At 38.2% G+C, this 19,825-nt stretch overlaps 1 protein-coding gene across 3 annotated transcripts in view; it reads right to left on the bottom strand.

Annotated features, from left to right (window-relative positions):
- Positions 1–12,029, bottom strand: part of Gabra2 (gamma-aminobutyric acid type A receptor subunit alpha2) — a 140,887-nt gene extending 128,858 nt beyond the window's left edge. For 2 of the 3 annotated variants that reach the window (XM_006979671.4, XM_042257494.2), the window contains exons 1-3: positions 11,919–12,029; positions 10,875–10,962; positions 8,331–8,446 (exon numbers count right to left, since the gene is read on the bottom strand). In XM_006979671.4, the coding sequence (XP_006979733.1) occupies positions 8,331–8,446; positions 10,875–10,945 (187 nt within the window). In that variant the 5' untranslated portion in view covers positions 10,946–10,962; positions 11,919–12,029. Of the gene's footprint in view, positions 1–8,330; positions 8,447–10,874; positions 10,963–11,522; positions 11,640–11,918 lie in introns of those variants that run through there. The other variant, XM_076546418.1, reaches the window with a different exon arrangement.
- Between the last annotated feature and the right edge of the window lie 7,796 nt (positions 12,030–19,825).

Raw genomic sequence — 19,825 nt, forward strand, 5'->3', positions numbered from 1 at the left:
TTTAAACACTGATTTAAAAAAAACTATGAGAAATATACAGAAGATTTAAAAACTAAATTTTACCCACCACTCAAATTAAGATGTAGATGAAATCCTGTTTTCCTATAATGGGCTTAGAATTTATTAAAGACATAATAAATGTAAAAAGCATATCAAATCCACTATATAATGGCAGTTAATCAAAGTATAAAGTGAAAATTTTAAGTCTATATCTTACAATATGTTAGTATCCTAAATTTGATGAGATCTGAATGAAATATTTCTAAGTATTAATTTCATTCTTAAAGGTCATTTTGTAAGTAAAATTATCTGTACCTTAGATAATGAGGGTGTTTCAAGGTAAAAACAAGTTTTTAGGACTCTATGTTGTATCAAAAAATTAGAAATTCAAAAGAAATAAACATATTGCTTAACAGATCATTCCTCCTGTATTTGTTTTTATTATATACTTCAGGCTTATCTATTTTTCCATGTATCTGTAGATCAAAACACGTTCCATAGGAAAGGGCATATATTTTCTGTAAGGTAAGTGAGGAGTATCTAGAAATTTCAAATGGAATTGTACTTGTCTCAGCATCTGTAAGAATTGATGCTTCTAGGCAACGTGGCGGTGGTGTATACCTTTAACGCCAGCACTTGGGAGGCAGAGCCAGTCGGATCTCTGTGAGTTCAAATCCAGCCTGGTCTACAGAGCAAGACCCAGGACAGACACCAAACAAAACAAAATAAGCAAACAAACAAACAAAAAGGAATTGATTCTTCTAACATTTAAACTAATATCAGAAAATTCTCAATGACTAATTAGAATAATGGAAGCATATGTGTAACTACAGATTTTCTCAGTTATATGTTACAAGTAAAAGTAATTGATTTGTCTGGGCTTCAGTAGCTTGGCCTTTCCATGAAGCACATGGTGATGTTTAAAGTCATTTGAAGAACGGTAACTCACATGTCTATTCTGCCCCTCAGCCAAAGGAACTTCCAATCCATGAGACCAACACCATCTTTGAATCCAGGAATGTCTTTCATGTCATATATCTTCAATACACATTAAGTAATTGAATAGCAAAATAATTTCATTTGATTCATTCCTCTGAACAGTAATGCATTGCAAACTGCTGAAACTATTCATTTGGCCATCTCCACTAATGACTCAGGTTTTCTACACTTAATGAAAAATAACACTGAAACAAATGAATGCGTCATTCATATGTTCGCTATATCCATTGGCAGGGGTGGGGAGAGAGCTGTAACTGCACTGAATCTAAGTGCTTGAATAAGTAAATCTAGTAAGTAACATGTATTTATTTTTGCCTCTAAGAGGCAAAATAATAATAAATAAAGCATTGATAGTATCTATGTGTCTTGCCTTTCAATGATGTCACCCTCTGAAAGCACAGTTATATCTAGTCTAAAGCACACTCCTGCTAGAATGCACTTAGTAAGCCTTTCTTATAAAATAGTACAAGTTGTCCATGCATATAAGAACAAATTTAGGGAAAACTCTGCTGAACTATCAAACACCACCAATTTTTGAAGAGGCCTGCCTTAGCATCTTTTGTGCATGGAGTAAAAAACAACACATAGTGTTAGGAAGGGTGTTCAGAAATGCAAAGACACTTGCCAGTTAAACCACAAATTACTGAAAAAAATTCAGAATGCTGTATATAACATCATCACATGTTTTGCTTAACCTAGCAGGGACTATGATGAAGCCATCCGTAGTCTAGTCCCATACCAGACTAAGAGACCTGGGAGGGTCCCTGACAAACTAAAATGATGTCCTCGGTATGCATCTGCCTAGTGGTATTGCATCACAGGAAACTAGAGGCTTAGGCCTTCTTTAACACCTCCTGTAAACATATTTCAATAAAGAATAAAAGACAAATGACTTGATATTCAACATAAGCACTTTTATAGAATGTGGGCGCCATGGGCCCTGGCCCCCGACTGGGAGTGGCTGCGGCCTTGCTTGCTGACCTCGATCAGATGTCCTCCCTATTCAGATTCCCTGCCGGTATCCACCCTTCTGAATGCTTAAGGGAAGTTCCTTGTTTGTGTATCCTGCATTTGGGGCATTAACAACTTAGATGCAAGAATGTAGAACATTGGGTCTGGAATGTAGACCATTGGTAGCGAACTTCTGCCCTCCGGGGGTTCCTCCATTTGTGCTGTAAGCCTGTATGTATTTAAGGTTTCTTCCCTCTTTCAATAAACGGCATTCGACATCCAATTGTACGAATGACCCGCTGTCTCTTGTCTCTATTTTTTAATCCACAGCCCTTCGCTCAGACATGGTAAAGGGGTATCGGTAATGCTGGCGTTACCGATACAATAGAATCCTATTTACATACCTGTGTGAAATTTCTCCAATTTATACTCCCTTTGTCACTCTTGAAATCTCAAAGGCAGTGTTTTCTGTGACCTGTAGGTCAACTGGAATGGGCAGACTTGGTATTGAGCACAAAATGGGCTCTAGAAATCTTCTTCTTCCCCAGATTTATCCTATTGCAGGTTCTCTAGGGGACCCATGAGTCTCTGTCATAACGGAAAGCAAGCTAGATGCTCGGCTTCATTATTCCTTTGTAGGAGCGTAGCACTCATCCTCAACTGCATGGATGTGGAGGCTAATGTCAGACTTCACAGCTTTTAAGAGAAGCAGAGACCTCTGTCATCTGTGGTTCACACTGCTTCCATTGGCGATGACAATTTTTTAGCAGATCAGCTCAATCTCCTCCTTTCAGCATACACTGAAGACTATGCTTTCCCTGTCTTCACCTTAACTCTTCCGTTTCATACAATTAGATCTGAAATCGTTATCTACAGGAGGCACAGTGGTAAGACCCAATTTTTTCCATTCATGTTCTGACACCACCCAGGTTAGGTTAGCTTTGGTGATCATCACCAACATTATATAGTGTGCCTTGTGTGACTACAACCTTGCTTTATAAAGAAAGCTATTTTCATTCATTGATGATTCCACATTGCTTCATTTCATGATAATCCCAAAGCACAACACAAAGGGAATTTTTCTTTCTTGTATTGATTTTGTTTGCAGAGATCTCTCAAATATACAGGATAATATGGACAAATAAGACTGAATGAGTAAGGAAAAACACAACTATCTATTTTCCTTAACACTACACAATATCTTCGGGTTAAACACATGGTTGTGCATCCCTTTAATGTTGGTACAGGAGACAAAAGCAGTTAGATCTCTAAATTCAAGGCCAGATTGTCCTACATAGCAAGTTCAAGCCAGCCAAGGCTGAAATAAGACCCTCCCTCAAAACCAGAACAAAATAATACAAAACATTACATTTTATCTGCTCAAAAGTTAACAAGTTTTAAAAGTCACAATCTTATAAAGCAAGTGTAATACTGAATATTGTCTATGCTGCATGTGTAGTCCAACCAGTAACTATGATAATATCTACAAATATTTCATCTTCTGTTTACTCAACACTGTACAAAAGACTCAGATGTACACAATAGCATAAACCCCTTATAAACAAATATGTCAGCCAGGTGGTGGTGGTGCACACCTTTAATCCCAGCACTTGGGAGGCAGAGGCAGGTGAATCTCTGTGAGTTCAAGGCCAGCCTGGTCTACAGAGCAAGTTCCAGGAAAGGCGCAAAGCTACACAGAGAAACTCTGTCTCGAAAAAACCGAAGGGGGGAAAATATGTCATTTATTTTACCTCCATTTTAAAAATAAAAAAAAAAACTCTGAATAAAGGTTGAGTTATATACCAAAAATTATTTAATTAGCATCTTAGGGCAACAGACTTCAAGACCCGTAGAAAAAGCTTATCTCAGTCATTATTGATTATATCCATTCTGAGAGACATTGATTTTTTCTGTACATTTTTGCCACCTGAATAGTCTATGTTTTATTTTTTATAAAATCTGAAGTAATACAATTCATAGAAACAAGTGATCATGCATCTTGCCGCAGTCTATGGATAAGACTTAACTTAGAAACTGTCCTTCAGATCACACACCAATGACCTGGCCTCATGTCTTTCATGACTATAGGCATTAAACTTCTTATGATTTCAGATCATAAAAGAAGAACACTAGGAAAATATTTTCTAGACAAGCTCTTCAAAACAACTTTTCAAAACTGTAGTTACGCATGGTACTCAATCTAAATTTCGCAGACCGCATCCATAATTTAAATATCAAGGCTTGTCATTTCTAATCGTTATCACTGCTGAGCTCTGTGAATGTTAACTGTCATAAATATATGAGGCTTGTATACACACTCATTCTGCCAATGACCCCATAAAATTGGTCTAAACACAAATGTCAGTCTTTTAGTGAGCTAACCATTTGAAAGACTTCTCAGCCAGATTTAAAAAAAAAAAAAGAAAAGAAAACATGGAGTGTCCTAATGTGTTCACATAACAGGAAGATGTAACTGAAGAAGTATATGCAAACAGAGAGCTACATGAGACGATGTCAAAGAATGAATGGAAGGCAAATCCCTCAGGAATGCACAGATGTCCAATGCAGGATGAACAGGGTGTGATTTCGGGGTCCTGAACAGGCAAATGGTATGACATGACTTAAATTTTAAAAAGGACCTAACTTAATTATTAAAACCTTAAAAATGTATAATTCAATATATTGCATAACCTGTGCCATGTATCTTAATCTCAATATACCATCCTTCTCTCAGAATTAAATATCACTGTTCTCACTTTCCCAAAGGAAATACCAAGTCTCAGAGTGTCTAAGGAACTTCTCTGGGTGAGGTCTAGTAGCAAAGGCAGGTGAATAATTTCACTTATTGTTATGTAGATTTAAGTTAAAATGGATTAAAATAACACTTATGATTAGCTGTCTGATTAGCTATCAATGAAGATGTTCATTTCAGTAGATTATTATTGAAGTGAATATTAATTATTTCCCTGATTAATTTCTGGAATATGACACAGATTATTTACCTGAACTTTCTATTTCAAGTAACATAATGTGCATTCAGGTTAAGACTTTTAGATAAAGAGCTGGTTAGGCAGTAAAGAGTGCACACTGTTCTCAAAGAGGACCTGAGTTTACTTCCCAGCACCCCCAAAACTTCCTGCGATGCCAACTCCAGGAGAATCTGACATTCCTAAACTCCAAGGACACCTGCATCCATGTACACATGCACCCACACATACATAGATTTAATTACAAATAAAAAGAACAAATGCTGTGTTGCAGAAGTGGTGATAATCATTTAAATTTTCTAGAGTACATGTAAAAAAACTTTCACAGGCTTTCGTTTATTTTCAATCATTTTCGAGTTGTCTATATGCACATAACTTTGCTAAGTGCACTGAATATGCCATCATATTCAACATTTATCAAAGGAATTGTAATATAAACTTTATTTCAGGAATAATAACTGTGCATCTACAGAGGAAGAGTGTTTCAAATTCACACAAGTGCTATGGACAAGAGCTGATGTGGTAAGTCTTCTGAATAAAAGACTCATTTTTCTCACTGAGTCACACTGCTCACCTCAGCGTTCATCATTGAAAGGGCAGCCAGACACAAGTAGTCCCATTTTCCAGATGGCAGAAAGTTAATCGAGAAATCAACATTTATTTTATGGCAACAATAGGCAAATCAATATCCAGTTGCAGAAGTCACAGAGGACTTATGATTCAATGTCCATTTGATCTCATTAAGGTAACAAGAGGAACATAAAGATGAAATAAATAATACAAGATAACACGTAATAAGTTCTAGGTGAGATATAGAAATAGCAACTCTTAAAGAAGTTCAACAGAGAGAGAATTGAATTTTGGTATTTCAGTTCAGTTAAGAAAGTCTGTGCTAAAGACCACTGGCATCATAATGGTTTTCAGAGAAATGTTATATTTTTTAAGCAGTAAAAAAGTGGAATAGAAGCCTTTCTAGTAACAGGAGATAATATAGTCAAAGGTCAAAGGAGCAGATGGCAGGCATTCTCAAAAGAAACTAGTAAAGTTTGAGGTGCAAAATAGATGGGATTTGACCTAATATGAAAAAAATGCACCCCGAGAAGCATGGATACTAGGAGAAGAGGAAAGAAGACAGATTTGCTGAAATATTAGTATGGGGCACACATTTGTGTACCCGGTGTTGTTATGCAACATTCCTAATCAGCTTGTGAAGGAGAAAGGTAGACATAGTGCATCCAATTTTAATCAAAGGAATCAAGGTTTCTCTGCTCTGTCACCGTTGTGGGAGACAGATGAAGTAGAATACTACTCTAGAGAGTTTGATGCACAGCCTATGCTCTTCCAGTACCCTCAATGCCATCTATCAAATTGGGAACCACAAAGTTATGTGATCAAGAGAACCGAGTGGCACACATAAATTAGCAGTGTCGGCATAGTAAGAATAATCAGATCATGAAATAACAGCAGATGATCATTATTAAGGCATTGGGGAAGAAAAGGAGTAACCAAAGAAAGGACACAATATATTACATTAAACCAAGTAACAAAATAATGGGGAACCACATATGAATGTAAGCAAATTGAATTTTTAATTTGAGATAGAGACCATAGAAACAGCCAAAGTAAAAAATGGATAGCCTCTCCTACCCCGCCATGCAACTCAAAAGCAAAAAAAATGCTTTTTAAACTGAAAAGAAATGAAGTTCAAGATCTAGCTTTAACATTTTCCAGTTTATTTTGTATCAAGCAATTTATTTAAAAATAAAAATTCCTATGTCTGAGACAAAAGAGCTACCCTAGTACAATACACATTTTAAACCACCATTATGAATTTTGGTGGCTTTGCGCAAGGCTTGTTTCTCTGGTATGAGTATGGTAAGAGTTTGCTGGCATTTTTTTCTAACTTGAGTAGCAAGTTATTATGTTCCTGCTAGCTAGAAATAGCCAGTATTAAGGAGATACACTTTTCTGCTTTATGTTTTCTGTTATAAAATTAATTGGTTTTTTAAACTTTTCTTCTGATAAAATAATCTCTTGGTGATGCAACTTATTACTGTGTCATATTTGAAACATTTGTTCTTCCCTGGGTCCTCTTTTAAACTTAAGATACTACTCAAGGGTTCAAGTGAATATTAACATTAATTAAATGGCATACTGTTTAACAAGTTAGGTCAATTTGGCTGCTTCTCTACCACTCTGAACACATCTGGAAAATTTCCGTGGATACATTTAAAATAAACAACTGTCTATCTTTATCGAAATAAATTACTAGTATAAAAGTTCACACATTAAGTCAGTGCCAGATTTTGACAAACTCAGATGTAGCTCAGGCTGGACTGGAACTTACTATGTAGCTAAGGAAGACCTTGAACCCTTAATCAGCTTACCTCTATTTCCCAAATGCTGAGATCACAGACGTGTGCCACCGGGCCCAACTGAATACAAACCCCAATCAGCAGAATTAACTAAGTTGTTAATGCTGGAATAACCAAGTAACTGTGCTGGTCATTACCTGGCATAGAAGGTACAGCTAATTTGTCTCATTTTTTGAATCAACTAAGCATTTCATTAAGTATGTGTATATAGTCATATTTATCACATGTAGTTTCATAACTAAAGTTTCTGTAACATAACTGTATCTGTACAAATAGATAAATATTTAACAATCTTAAAATTCAAATTAAAAATCAGAACATTAGTGACAATGTCATGGCTTGGGATATTTTAGAAGTCCTACATCTACACAACTTTTATCTGACTCGAGCGTCACTTAGCAATGCTAAAGGGTCATTAAAACAGCACACTAGCCAACCCTAATTTCCTTTACTTTCCTTGATTAAAAAAAAAAAAAAAAAAAAAAAAAAAACCTGTTTTACTTGAAAATTGTTGTTGAAGTTTGAAAATAAACTGTGTGACAACTTTGTAAAACAGGTTTATAGCCACTACATATTTAAGACATCTGTGTCAAATTATTATTGTGCAACTATACTGATCGGGAAAACAGACATCTGTGAAAAGTGGTAATTAAGTAACACAGGTACAGCAGATAAATAATCGTAAACATATTTAATGACTGAAAAACAGGCTTTTTCCAATAAATTAATTAGAAAACTCTTCACACACACACACACACACACACACACACACACACACACACACACAAACTTGTCTCCATATAAATGTGAGCATTCTATACAATATATATTACATATGTTAGGTGTGTGCAAAAATAAAGCAATAAGGTTTATTTTATGCATCTTAATTTCTGTTACCTAGGACCTCAAATGCCTAATAATGTCTTCATGAATGAAATATATTAAGGTGAGAATATTGCCTTTAACTTGTAAAGTCATTGTTTTGTGACAGTTTAAGATAAAGGAGAACTATTTTTACCTCCCAGTCCTGGTCTAAGCCGATTATCGTAACCATCCAGAAGTCTGTCTAGAATTCTTGTAAAGATGGTAATGTTATTTTTAGCCTCATCTTCTTGGATGTTAGCCAGCACCAACCTAAATAGAAAATTTCACAAATTGGTATATATTATATATGTGCATACAGTGTTTGGCTAAGTGCCAACATGCTCTTCTTACTTGATCTGAATTTGAGGCTGCTTTGGCCATTAGTGATACACACTTCTTTCCTTTTTCACTCTATAAATAGTACTAAACTTATAGGAACACTAAATATACTATTTAAAAATGGATAATAAATATCAGAATATCAGAAGCATAATTATAACACTTTGAGATTTCTGACACTTAGCATTCTGTATGAAAAAAATCTATTGCATAGAACATACCATGTTTACAGATTCTCATGTGCAAACATTATCAGCAAGATTGTTTAGCAGTTAGATGGAGTGTAATGACTAGAGAGACTTCTGAAATGTTTCTTCAGTGTTGTGGACATTAATTGGAAAATAAACTGCCATCTTGGTAGTACAAATTCCTCTATCGTTCTCATATGTAGCATTATTTCTCTATGCCTTTCACATTTTTAGACCAAGAAAATTTCCTGACTTGGGGTATACCTCCACCCAATGGCCAAGTATAATATAGACATCAGGGAAACTCCACTGGCAGGCTGCCAGGCTTCAGTGTGACCAGGAGATGGAGGTGGGCTCTGAAGGCAGCAGCAACACACAGCCTCAGAGTCTGGGAAGGCTAGGTCCTTGGAGTGGTCTCAGAAGAGAGATAAGGGGCTACATAAAGATAAAAGTGTCCAGTTACCTCTTCTTTGGTGATAAATTTGTGGTAAGGAATGGTCTTAAAATATCCCCAGCAAAGCTTTGGAAGCAGGGATTTTCTCCATTATTTCTCCGTCATAAAGCCAGAGACCTGATTTTGTGACAGCAATTTGGTACCAAAGAAACTGAATGTATAAAACAGAGTGTCCCTTTTCATTGCCATTTTTTCTCAGAATGATTCAGAGATTTAAATTACTGTCCCCAAAAAAGAATCATTTATATAATAGAATAAAATTCTGCCGTGAACATTATTGGTCAAATATAGAATAGAAAATGAATAGAGTGATATTTAGTTAAGCAGTTGGTGGTAGTTCTCAATGGTTATTAATTTATAATAAATCATCTATGCCATTAAAGTCAAAGACTGGATGTACTTACATTCTAGTCAATGTTTATCATATAAAACATCACTGACAGAGACCCTTTACATCAAAATGAATGCAGAAACAGTAGCTAACAATACTCATAATAATCAATATTGGCAACAAACATGAAGCTAACATTTTGAAAACCAGAGTGAATATTAAAGTGTGAACAAGAAGATGAACAGCCTCATATATATAAATAAATCAGTTCATACACTCTACTCTCAAAAGTTTCTTTTTGCCTACTTTAAGCTAATTTTAAAACCCCTCACTAAGATAGTCACAGGAGTCTGAGATTTCACTCAGAGGTGTTGTTAAGTCATATTTCATATTCTCTTTCTAAAGACAATATTCAGTTAGAGTGGGTATTTCCCAATTAAATTATTTCCAAACGGACTTCTTTTCAGTTTCAAAATATCGTTTCACACTTTAAAGATTATTTGGTCAAAACTCTTAAAGGGAATAATAAAATGCTATAATATTTATTAAAAAGTAATGGCTACAGAAAAATCCTTAAAAAATTTAATTCTTCTAGGGTTTATAAACACTTCCTAAATGCATTAAATGATATATACCCACTGCTTATTTTTTTATAATCAGAAAAGACTGCAATTAATATGAAATTGCTTAAATTAATCAAATTTACTTCTGTGCAGACTATAGGCAAAAGAAGAAAATCACACATTTGAAATAAGTACTCTTTTCTATCAGTAGCCACCTGAAAAGAAAAATACCTTTAAATTAATGAGATGAAAAGTTGCTTCATACATCAAGCTTTTGTTTTATTGTTTGTGATTGTCAAGTTGTATACTATCTCCACCTAGAGGTTTAAGACTCACATATCATTTGGGTTTTCTATGTTGTTTATAGAAGCCCCAAATGATTGAAAACAAAAATGCAAAGGAAGACACAGAAAGAAAAGGAAAAAAACCTAAGTTGCCACTTAAATCATTTAGCTGATATTTTTCTGTCATCTCCAAGCATAGTTTGGCTTCCTCATCAGATTTTGACATTATAGGTATCTTAACTGCAGGCATCCTTTGCACTAATAAACTCCTGATAGGGTAGTCTCTTCTTCAGTTAAATGCTTCATATAGAAAATGTGCTCATTCTTTTTTTTTTTTTTTTTTTTTTGTGGCTTTAAGAAAAAAAGATCAGCAAACTTTTTCGAGTTTCAGACACTTAATGGGTCAATTTCCTATACAATACATTTCCATTAAAAACAATTCTTCAAAACCTCTGTACTCTGAAAGATCACAGAGACACTTGGGGCATTTAGAAATCACGGCTATACCTGAAACGAAGAAATCAAACACAACATCTCACCTGGCTGGGTGCCACACCAGGAAAACAAGCAGCAGAGACCGTACATTGCAGGTGTTCAATTTTGTCTCCATCTTCCTTGTTTGCGAAGCTATGGAAGAAAAACAAAATTAAATTAAAACTGTCCTCAGTCCTGTCATCCAAGTAAGCCCCAAAGAATGTCATCTCAGTTGTGGGGAGGGTTGTTCCTCCAGTGCACTAGGTGTATAGGTGTAGGGCTAGATGACTGGAGGAGGCGGAATGACGCTCCTCATCTCCTCTCCCCCCTGCCACTTAACTTCCCCCAACCCTATCCTCTGCAAACACTTCGCTGTGCACACATGAAATGACAACACCCGGGACTCTAAACTGACACATGCGCTTACGAAGGAATAGATCGGAGGAGTGAGTGGAAAAGAGGTGGAGAGATGGATACTCCATGCCTCGCCTTCTCAGCGAAGACCACCTCCGCAAGCACAGCAGGAAAAGCTAGCAGCTAGCAGCCTACTTTTCAATGTCTGTCTTTTTCCTTCCAGTGAATTGCAGTCCTCGGGTCTTCACTTTCCCCAACAACCCCCCTCTCACGCCGCCCCCCCCCCAAAAAAAATTTAAAAAAAAATAGAAAATGAAATCCAAATCCTTCTCCCTGCCCAGCCACGTTTGCCCACATACACGTTCAGGAGGTAGCAGGGTGGGAATTGAGTGCTGCGAACTCTGCGTTGGACAGCTGCTCTAGAGCCAAGATTAACCAAAAGAGCGTGAGGCGTTAGGATCAAACACCAAGCAGGCAGGCAGCGCAGCCACTGTGTGCAAAGTTGGAGACTGTAAAAGAGCCGGGCCAGCGTGCTGCCGCCGGACTGGCTCTTGGGTTTTTATTGTAGTTGCAAATACGTTCCTGGGGAGGGACATTGGAATTGGATTTTGGAAGCTGGAGGGCAGGGGAGCCTCTGTTTCGAGGGAGCATGAAGAGTGGAGTGGGTTGGGGAGATGGGGGGGGGGGTTAAATGCTGGCGAGGCAGAGGAAAATGGGCAAAGGTCGCCCGCTGCCACCAATGTCTGCGACCCTACCTGAACAGCAAGCAGAAGTAGATGTTTTCCTCCAGTAGCTCTGATTCTGGGGAAATGGAAAACTTGAGAAAGAGAGAGGAGAAAAACAGAGAAGAGAGAGGGGAGAAGAGGAGAGAGAGAGAGAGAGAGAGAGAGAGAGAGAGAGAGAGAGAGAGAGAGAGAGAGAGAGAGAGAGAGAGAGAGAGAGAGAGAGAGAGAGAGAGAGAGAGAGAGAGAGAGAGAGACTGACTGCAGCAGCCTAAGGAACAGGCAGCAAAGGGATGGGCTGGTGGAAGCTGGAGCAGAGCGCGAGGAGCCGCGGCCGCGCGAGGAGTAGGCGGCGAAGGCGTCCGTAGTGGCGGTGATGGGCGGAGGAGGAGGAAGAGGAGGAGGGAGTAGCGACGGCAGGAGCCGGGGGTGGGGGCGCGGAGGCGCGATGCGCGATGCGCGCTGGCAGCGGCGGGCACGAGCCCCGCGCCTGGAGAAGGAGGAGCCAGCCTGAGGAGGAGGGCTAATGAGGTTCCTGGGAATAGGGGACCCCCCAACCCCCACCCCAATCCCGGTCAAGCCGGGGAGACGCGGGGCACCCCAGTGAGCCCCGGAGCTCCGCTGCCCGGCGCCCACACCGTTCTGGAGGAGCAGAGCCCACGCCCCGCCCGGAGCTGCTCTCCGGAGGCCCCGAGCTTCCTGGTGTGAGGGTTAGGGGGGCGCTGCTGGTGAGTGTGGGTGAGGAACCCTGAATGGTATGTGTCTGTGAGGCCCTAGGTCCTGCGGATTGTTCCCTGCCGCTGGTCCCCCAACATCATCCCTGGTGGAGCGATGTGGCTGCCTGGAAGAGGTAACGATGTATGGCTCCCACTGGAGGGCGAAGGGGCTAATCACGCCTTTACTTAGTCATCAGCGCATCCACGCAGGACCAAGTTAAATGCACGTTATGTGGAATTACACAGCAGGAAGTTTCTTTGATTTCCTTAGCCTTCTGGATATACCTCTCATTCCTCCGCACTCCTGCAATCAGGACCAATTTCCCCTCAAGCTAGGAGGGCTGGAGAGTTGCCCAGAGCCGGTCAGTGAAGGCCCTGGACCGACCTTCCACTTCAGGAAACCTCCTGCCTGCTTTCAGCAATGGCTTTTCCCTAATCTCTTTGCCAGGTATTCTCTTTACCTGGTAATCAAGACTCAATCTAAGAGCTATAAAAAGTTTACATTAGGCTGGAGCAAAGGGGCCCGCAACCGCCTTCTCAGCGCCTTCTGCAGACAGTAGCGAGATGGAGAAGTTTGAGGTTTTTTCCCCCTTTAGGGCTTTTTCGTGGCAGAGACTTGTAATTCCAATGCCATCATACACTTTGAGCATTCTGTGCTTGATCTGTCTGATTTTTCTTTCGTTTTATCTGGGGCGATAAAATCCAACCGTGTAGCTTGAACAAAAAAAAAAAGAAGAAGAAAAAGAAGAAAAGGGAAACAAATGAAAAAGAAACGAGTTCTGTTATATTTTTTTCCTCTTTCTGTACTGCACACGAAACAGAACGTTACCTACATTCTACTCAGGCAAATCAGAGCTGGTATTTATCTTTTCCCAAAAGTTGTTATAAACGTGAAACACTATAAAAGGAAAAAGAGGAGAGTTTAGTATGTCTGTTTACATTCAGAGTCAATATGTGACAAATACTTGAAATTTTGGTAGTTGGGTCCCCCAAAAAATCAGATTTTTTTTTCCCTAGGTGGTGCAGTTTTCCTAACAGGCAGTGCTAATCTACAATACGTATTAGCTTTGCTTTGAAGATGATGGGGGGGGGGACCTTTACAATGGAAATATTTCAAGTTGCTCCTTTTAATATATAAGCCACCACTTTGCCAATGAGCACTTAATGTTATAACCTAAACAAACATCTGCTCTTAGTTAGCTGGCTTGATGACGGAAGGAGCACTGTGCAGTCTCCTCCCCCTCCATCATTAATATTCCTTTCCTGACTTGCCCATTGTGGAGTCTAATTGAAATTCACAAAGATAAAAAGCATGCCATTTAAAACCTTGCAAGCAGGGAACCCAGAGTCTTCTACTTGGTGAGAACACTCCACTTCCTGCTGCATCTTCCTGTTCTGCTCCCGTGTGTCAGTTACTGTTAGGAACTCTCTCATTAGGCCATGTAGATCACTTCTCAACTGTCTATATTTTGACCGATGCAACTCTATTTGACATTGCCCCTACAAAATTTCTCTTTCACGAACCTCATAATCTCTCCAAGTATGTTCACATTCTATTCTGACGCTTTCTTACCACTATTTTTCTCTTCATTCTGTTATTGAAGAAAATAGATTCTGATTCTAATTGCTTGCTTCCATTTTAAAACTTTTATGAATTGAAGTGATTTGTTTAAAAAATCAGCTTTGTCTGTTAACACTGTGATTAAACTTAAAATCTCACTGACATATGATCTGTCTGCATTTGAGAAACTTCATGAAGTTCAAGCAAGCTGTCTGGAATGATTATTTTTTCCCACCACTTAGTTTCTTTGAAAGTGTATGTTGAAACAGTTCAAAGATTTGGATACACATTTACTGGACCTAGAGTAAAGCTAGATGTTTAAATATCATAAAATTCTGATTTTTTAGTCATCCCCCCCAGAAAATGCTTTATGATTTCTATTGATGTTGGATATCAGTGATTTAAACTTCAAGGCACATTAAAGGAAATGGGAATCAGAAACGCTGAGAGCCGAGAGCATCCATCTGCCTCAAAGCCATATCCAGACAGATATCTGGCCCGAGTACTGGGATTTTCTAATCTCTTCAAAGGTCTGAATGCAGTCTGGTTTTCCTCTGAGCTCTCTATGATAGAGTGTGGGTTAACTGCCTGGACTTGAAGAGACTGGCCTGGGGTTGGTGACTAAGCTTTTTCTACCCATTTCTCTTGGAGCATGTCCTGGAGAAGCTGACCCTGAAAAACGGACAGCTAATGGGTTATCAGTAAATCCATTCCCATCCATGCTTGGCCAGTGCAGAACCTCTAGTGTTGAACCCATTTGATTTACTCATCCAAATTGGATTAGAATGAGAGGAACACTACATCTCCAGCATCCAAGGCCACATGAAATCCAAGAGTAAAAGAAAGCAGAAAAGTTTGGAGACCTTTTATTTCTGCTACATTTTTCTTTATATCTCATAATACTGTATAATTTTTAAATTTGGTACAAAAACTGTTGCTTTTATTTCTACAGACCAGCTGGGCACTGCTACTCCAAGACCTCCACATGACTAGAGGTCATCACAGCACTTGAAGCTTTCTTACAGAAAGCAAATAGTACACACACACACACACACACACACACACACACACACACACACATATATATATATATACACATACATACATACATACATACATACATACATACATTAAGAGTGTATTGTAGGAGCTTCTGTTTACAGTATAGGGCAGCTAGTATGGAGACAATTGGTCAATGTGCAGAGCATAAGAAAGTGTGGAGTGATCGGCACTAAATAGGCCAGCCACACCACACTCCTCCTCTCAAGTCTCAGGGACCTTCACAGAAGAGAGAGTGGGAAGAATGTAAGAGCCAGACACAGTGGGAGTCTACAACAAGGCAGTGTTTGCTGGACAAGACAAGGCCATTGCACACATGAACTCAGAATAGCTGTGACTATATGTTCAAGACCTACACAAGATCAAACTAGACAAAATGCCAGCATATGTTCATGAAGTTCAGCCCACGCTGAAAAACTACTGACAATTGATAGCTGCCTGGTAGGGAGAGTAAGTTTTCTTCAGGGATGAGGCAAGAGACCACCCATGCTCCAAAAGATGGTCCTACACACAAGTACATACAGACCAGCATTAGGTGGATTCAGTGGGTTGAGAAAATAAAAGCACATATGAAGTTGGGAGGGGAAATTGGTAGGAGAGATTGTGGAGGAATTGGAGGGTAGGGAAAGGGGAGTGGATTTGATCAAAATACATTACATGCATGTATAAAATTCCCAAACAATTTTTCCAAATCTGTAAAAAGAAAATATAAGAATGTTCAAACAATGTGTGATAAAAAAAGCTGTATTAAATAACTGAATAAACAAAATTAATGAGAACATTTTAATAACATTTTTACAAATTTTATTTAGTTTTCATTTGATTTTCTATACTTTAAAATGATAAAAAAAGAGTGAGTTTATTAAACCAGCATCTCATCATATGTGAAATGTTGAGTGTGTTAGTGTAAAATAAACTTGTATTCAAATGAAGATATATGGACGGGTGTAATGGCTCAGCAATGGCAGCAGCCTGCTGCTCAGCCTGAGGACATGGGTTTGATTCTCCAGGATCAGATGGTTAAAAGAGAAAAACAACTCATCCATGTGTATATCATGACATGTACCCTTCCCTAAAGTAAGTAAGTAAATGTGTCTTTAAAGTAAATAAATCCCTACAAAAACACCAAATGAGGATGCAAATCGGGACCTAAAGCATACAACCTTGTTTACAAAATTAAATACATGAATATCTTAATAATTCCCAAATATGCTTTGAGTATAAGTCTGTTTTCTCATATTTACCAAGTTAGAAAAACAAAAACAGAGAAATGAAAAGAAAACTGGAGCAAACACCCATTTGGCAATTCTCAAGTCAAAATTGTAGCTTGATCAAACTCTATTTTCCTTGAAAGCTGTATTTAGATGGATGGTTAGACTCCCAGATTCTGAAAGAAAAACAGCTGTAAAGTGGGAGTAACTAGTCTTATAAAGAAATAAACTTTAAGCTACTCTCTTACACTAATGTATCTGGGTCACATTTCATTAGTGCTAAATGTATCATGGTATACTAGCTGGATTAAGCTACACACATTACTTGCTTCAAAGAGAGTCAGTAAATATTTATAAAGTAGTTTTACAAATTCTTATTCAACTTACAAATTGGACATATCAAACATTCGGTGTACACTGATGGTTTCTGATATTTTTAAAGCTGACTATACAATTACACACATACAGACTAGTTTATAAGAAATTTATTGCTGCCTTTCTGTGAAATTATCAATAGATTTCTTTTTTGGCTTATTTAGCTGTTCCTAAAGAACAAATGGAACTTCAATCATTCAACCCAAAACACTCCTAGAAAATTTCACTATGAGTTTTGTTCAATGGCATGCTACTGTATCACCAAATATCACCAACAGCCTTTGCCTGAGAATGTCCTGTAAATACTAACAAAAATAATGAACTTATGGCAATTCCACTTGTAGAACAATTTATTTTATAAATACCTTGTATATATTAGTATATGTAATCTTTGAAAATAAGAATTAAGCTATTATTATTTCCATTTTACTGATGAGAAAATGTTGATTTTGTATTCTTAACTATTATAGAAAGGACACATATATTTTGAGAAGAAAAAAGCAAAAATACACAATCAGATTGTGAGTATTTCATGGTCAATCAGAAATATGAAACAGAAAATAGAAATGAATTATTTCAAAGAAAAGAGTGAATAATACCATGGCAAGTTAATAGACCATTGTCCTTGGAGACTCATTGCCTTTGCCAGAGTGATTTGCTCACAGCTGTTCTTAAATAATTGCTGACCTTTGTAAATTTAAACCCTTTTGAAGACTTGATTGCAGAAATAAAGATGGCATGACCTTGGGTGGTCTCAGTTGTAATACTTGATAGTAACTCCCCCAAATTCAGTTCCAAAACATCACTGGACACCACCACTTAGATATCAGTTCTTTTCTCAAAAGGTTCCACTTCTGGTGTTGTCTAACTTAGGCCTCATCAGATCTGCATCCTGAAAAGTAGACTCTTGCTTTCTCAACACCCCATTAGTACTACATAGACACGTTGATTGTTGATGTGCTGCTATCATCCTTCACTATTTCCTGGCTTGCAGCACTTCAGTACCAATAAGCAGTAGCCTGCCAGCTAGCTTCTCTCCTGTCACAGCTTTCTCTGATTTGCCTTTCTAAGGCCTAACAGCCATAAGAGTGCCATTCAGTTATTTAGAGTCATTTCTTAGAAACAGTCCAAGTTACCAAACGTTTTTGCATATCACATTTGACTGTAGCTTCAGTTCTGCCCTCTCTATACTGGTCTTGTGTAGTAGTTAGCTTTTTTTGTCATTGTGGTTCAAACCATAAGAAGAAACTTAAAGGAGAGATTTATTTGGGTAGCATTTTAAAAGGATACAGTTCATTGCATCAGGGAAGACATAGCAACCAGAGTGTTTTTGCAGTTTTGGTAATAACAGCTTGTTTATACTGGGTGAGATCAAGAAGCAGAAAAGGGGGCATGCTGACACTCAACTGGTCTTCTCATTTTCCCATTTTATTCAATCCAGGACCCAGGCTTTGGGTCAGTGCCTCCTACATTCAGGCTGTCTTTTTTCCCCTCATGTCATCCTTCCTAGAAATGTGAATAAATGGCCTCATAGAAATATCCAGATGAATATCTCACTAATACCCTAGATTTTGTTTAATACAATCACATTGACCATCTCATGTCACACATATATGTGCATGTGTGTGTTTGCATGTGATTCATACATATACAATGTCATCGTTCTTCCTTCTAGCATCTTCTCTTTTCTATATGCTTTATACCTTCAAAGTTCATCCATTTCTTTGAAATGTTGGCTGTTGCATACCCTCATGTTCCCATGGCTCTACCAATTGGAAACTCACTTCCATAGTCTACTGATGAACATTTCATGTTTCACCCTTAGAAATTATTTGCAAGTTCCAAGTAAATTTGTCATACTTGTATTCATAACCACACTCAATTTAGGACAGGCATTTGGCATGGGACCTAAACCATTTAATTGAACTTAAATATCCTATCTCATTTTGTGTTGTTATAGAAAGTGCCATAACCCAGCAAGCTCTTAAACAACATAAATCATTGCTACATGGTTCTAGAGGCTTAAAAGCCTGACACTGGGGCTAATGCAGTCAGTATCTGCTGAGGGGCTACTTTCTGGTTCACAAAAGGTAACTTCTCACCCTGTCCTCACAGGATAAAGGAGGATGAACTATGTATCACTGGGACCTCTTTTATATGGGCCTAATTTCATTCATTAGGGCTGGATTCCTATCTATGACCTGAATACCACCCACAATGACCCCACACCCAATACCTTAGGCAGTAGAGTTTCAGTGTGGGAATTTGAGCAAGACACAAACATTCACACCATAAAAGGTGCTTGGTGGCACTTAGCTGATCTTCTTGTTTTCCCGTTGTTTTCAGTCTGGGACCCAGGCCATGGGAGGGAGCCTCTATTATTCTATTTGTGTCTTTTCTTAAAGATAATGTCATTAGAGATCTTTAAAGGTAGGAGTCTTATCTTAGTCATCTCTTTCTTCCAGGTGAGCAGATAGAGCCAGATATCTCTATGGTCTTTGAGGAAATTCTTGGGGAATAAATAAAATGAATCAATTAAAGGATGAATGACCCATGAATTAGTGAGAAAAGACAAGAATGTTGGTGCTTCCATAGGTATGTAAACCATCAAACCTCCTTTAGGGACAGTGAGGGGAAACGGCTGTGCTAAGAGTTCATAACCATCTAACACCTAGATGAACATCTTGTTGACAGTCTTTACTAACCATGAGGCTTGCGACAAATTCTTTAGCTCCAGTGTCTTAGTTCTCATTCACAAAGAATAAAAGCAGTTGCAGATCCTACTTCATTTGGCTGTCATGAGGACTCCGTGGGTTGATATACATGCACAGAAAATAATTGGCTAGTAGGCAACAATACACAGCCCTTGTTGTTACTACAGAAGTATTTGAAAGCTGTTAGATCCCTGACTCTACATGTAGAAGACGGAATTCACTTTTACTCACAGCCCTTGACTTTACCAAATCATTTGATTTTTATTTTTCCCATGAGTATGTTCACATCCACTCTGTCCTGCCA

The sequence above is a fragment of the Peromyscus maniculatus genome, chromosome 10 (genome assembly GCF_049852395.1).
Source record: "Peromyscus maniculatus bairdii isolate BWxNUB_F1_BW_parent chromosome 10, HU_Pman_BW_mat_3.1, whole genome shotgun sequence".
Classification (NCBI taxonomy): domain Eukaryota; kingdom Metazoa; phylum Chordata; class Mammalia; order Rodentia; family Cricetidae; genus Peromyscus; species Peromyscus maniculatus.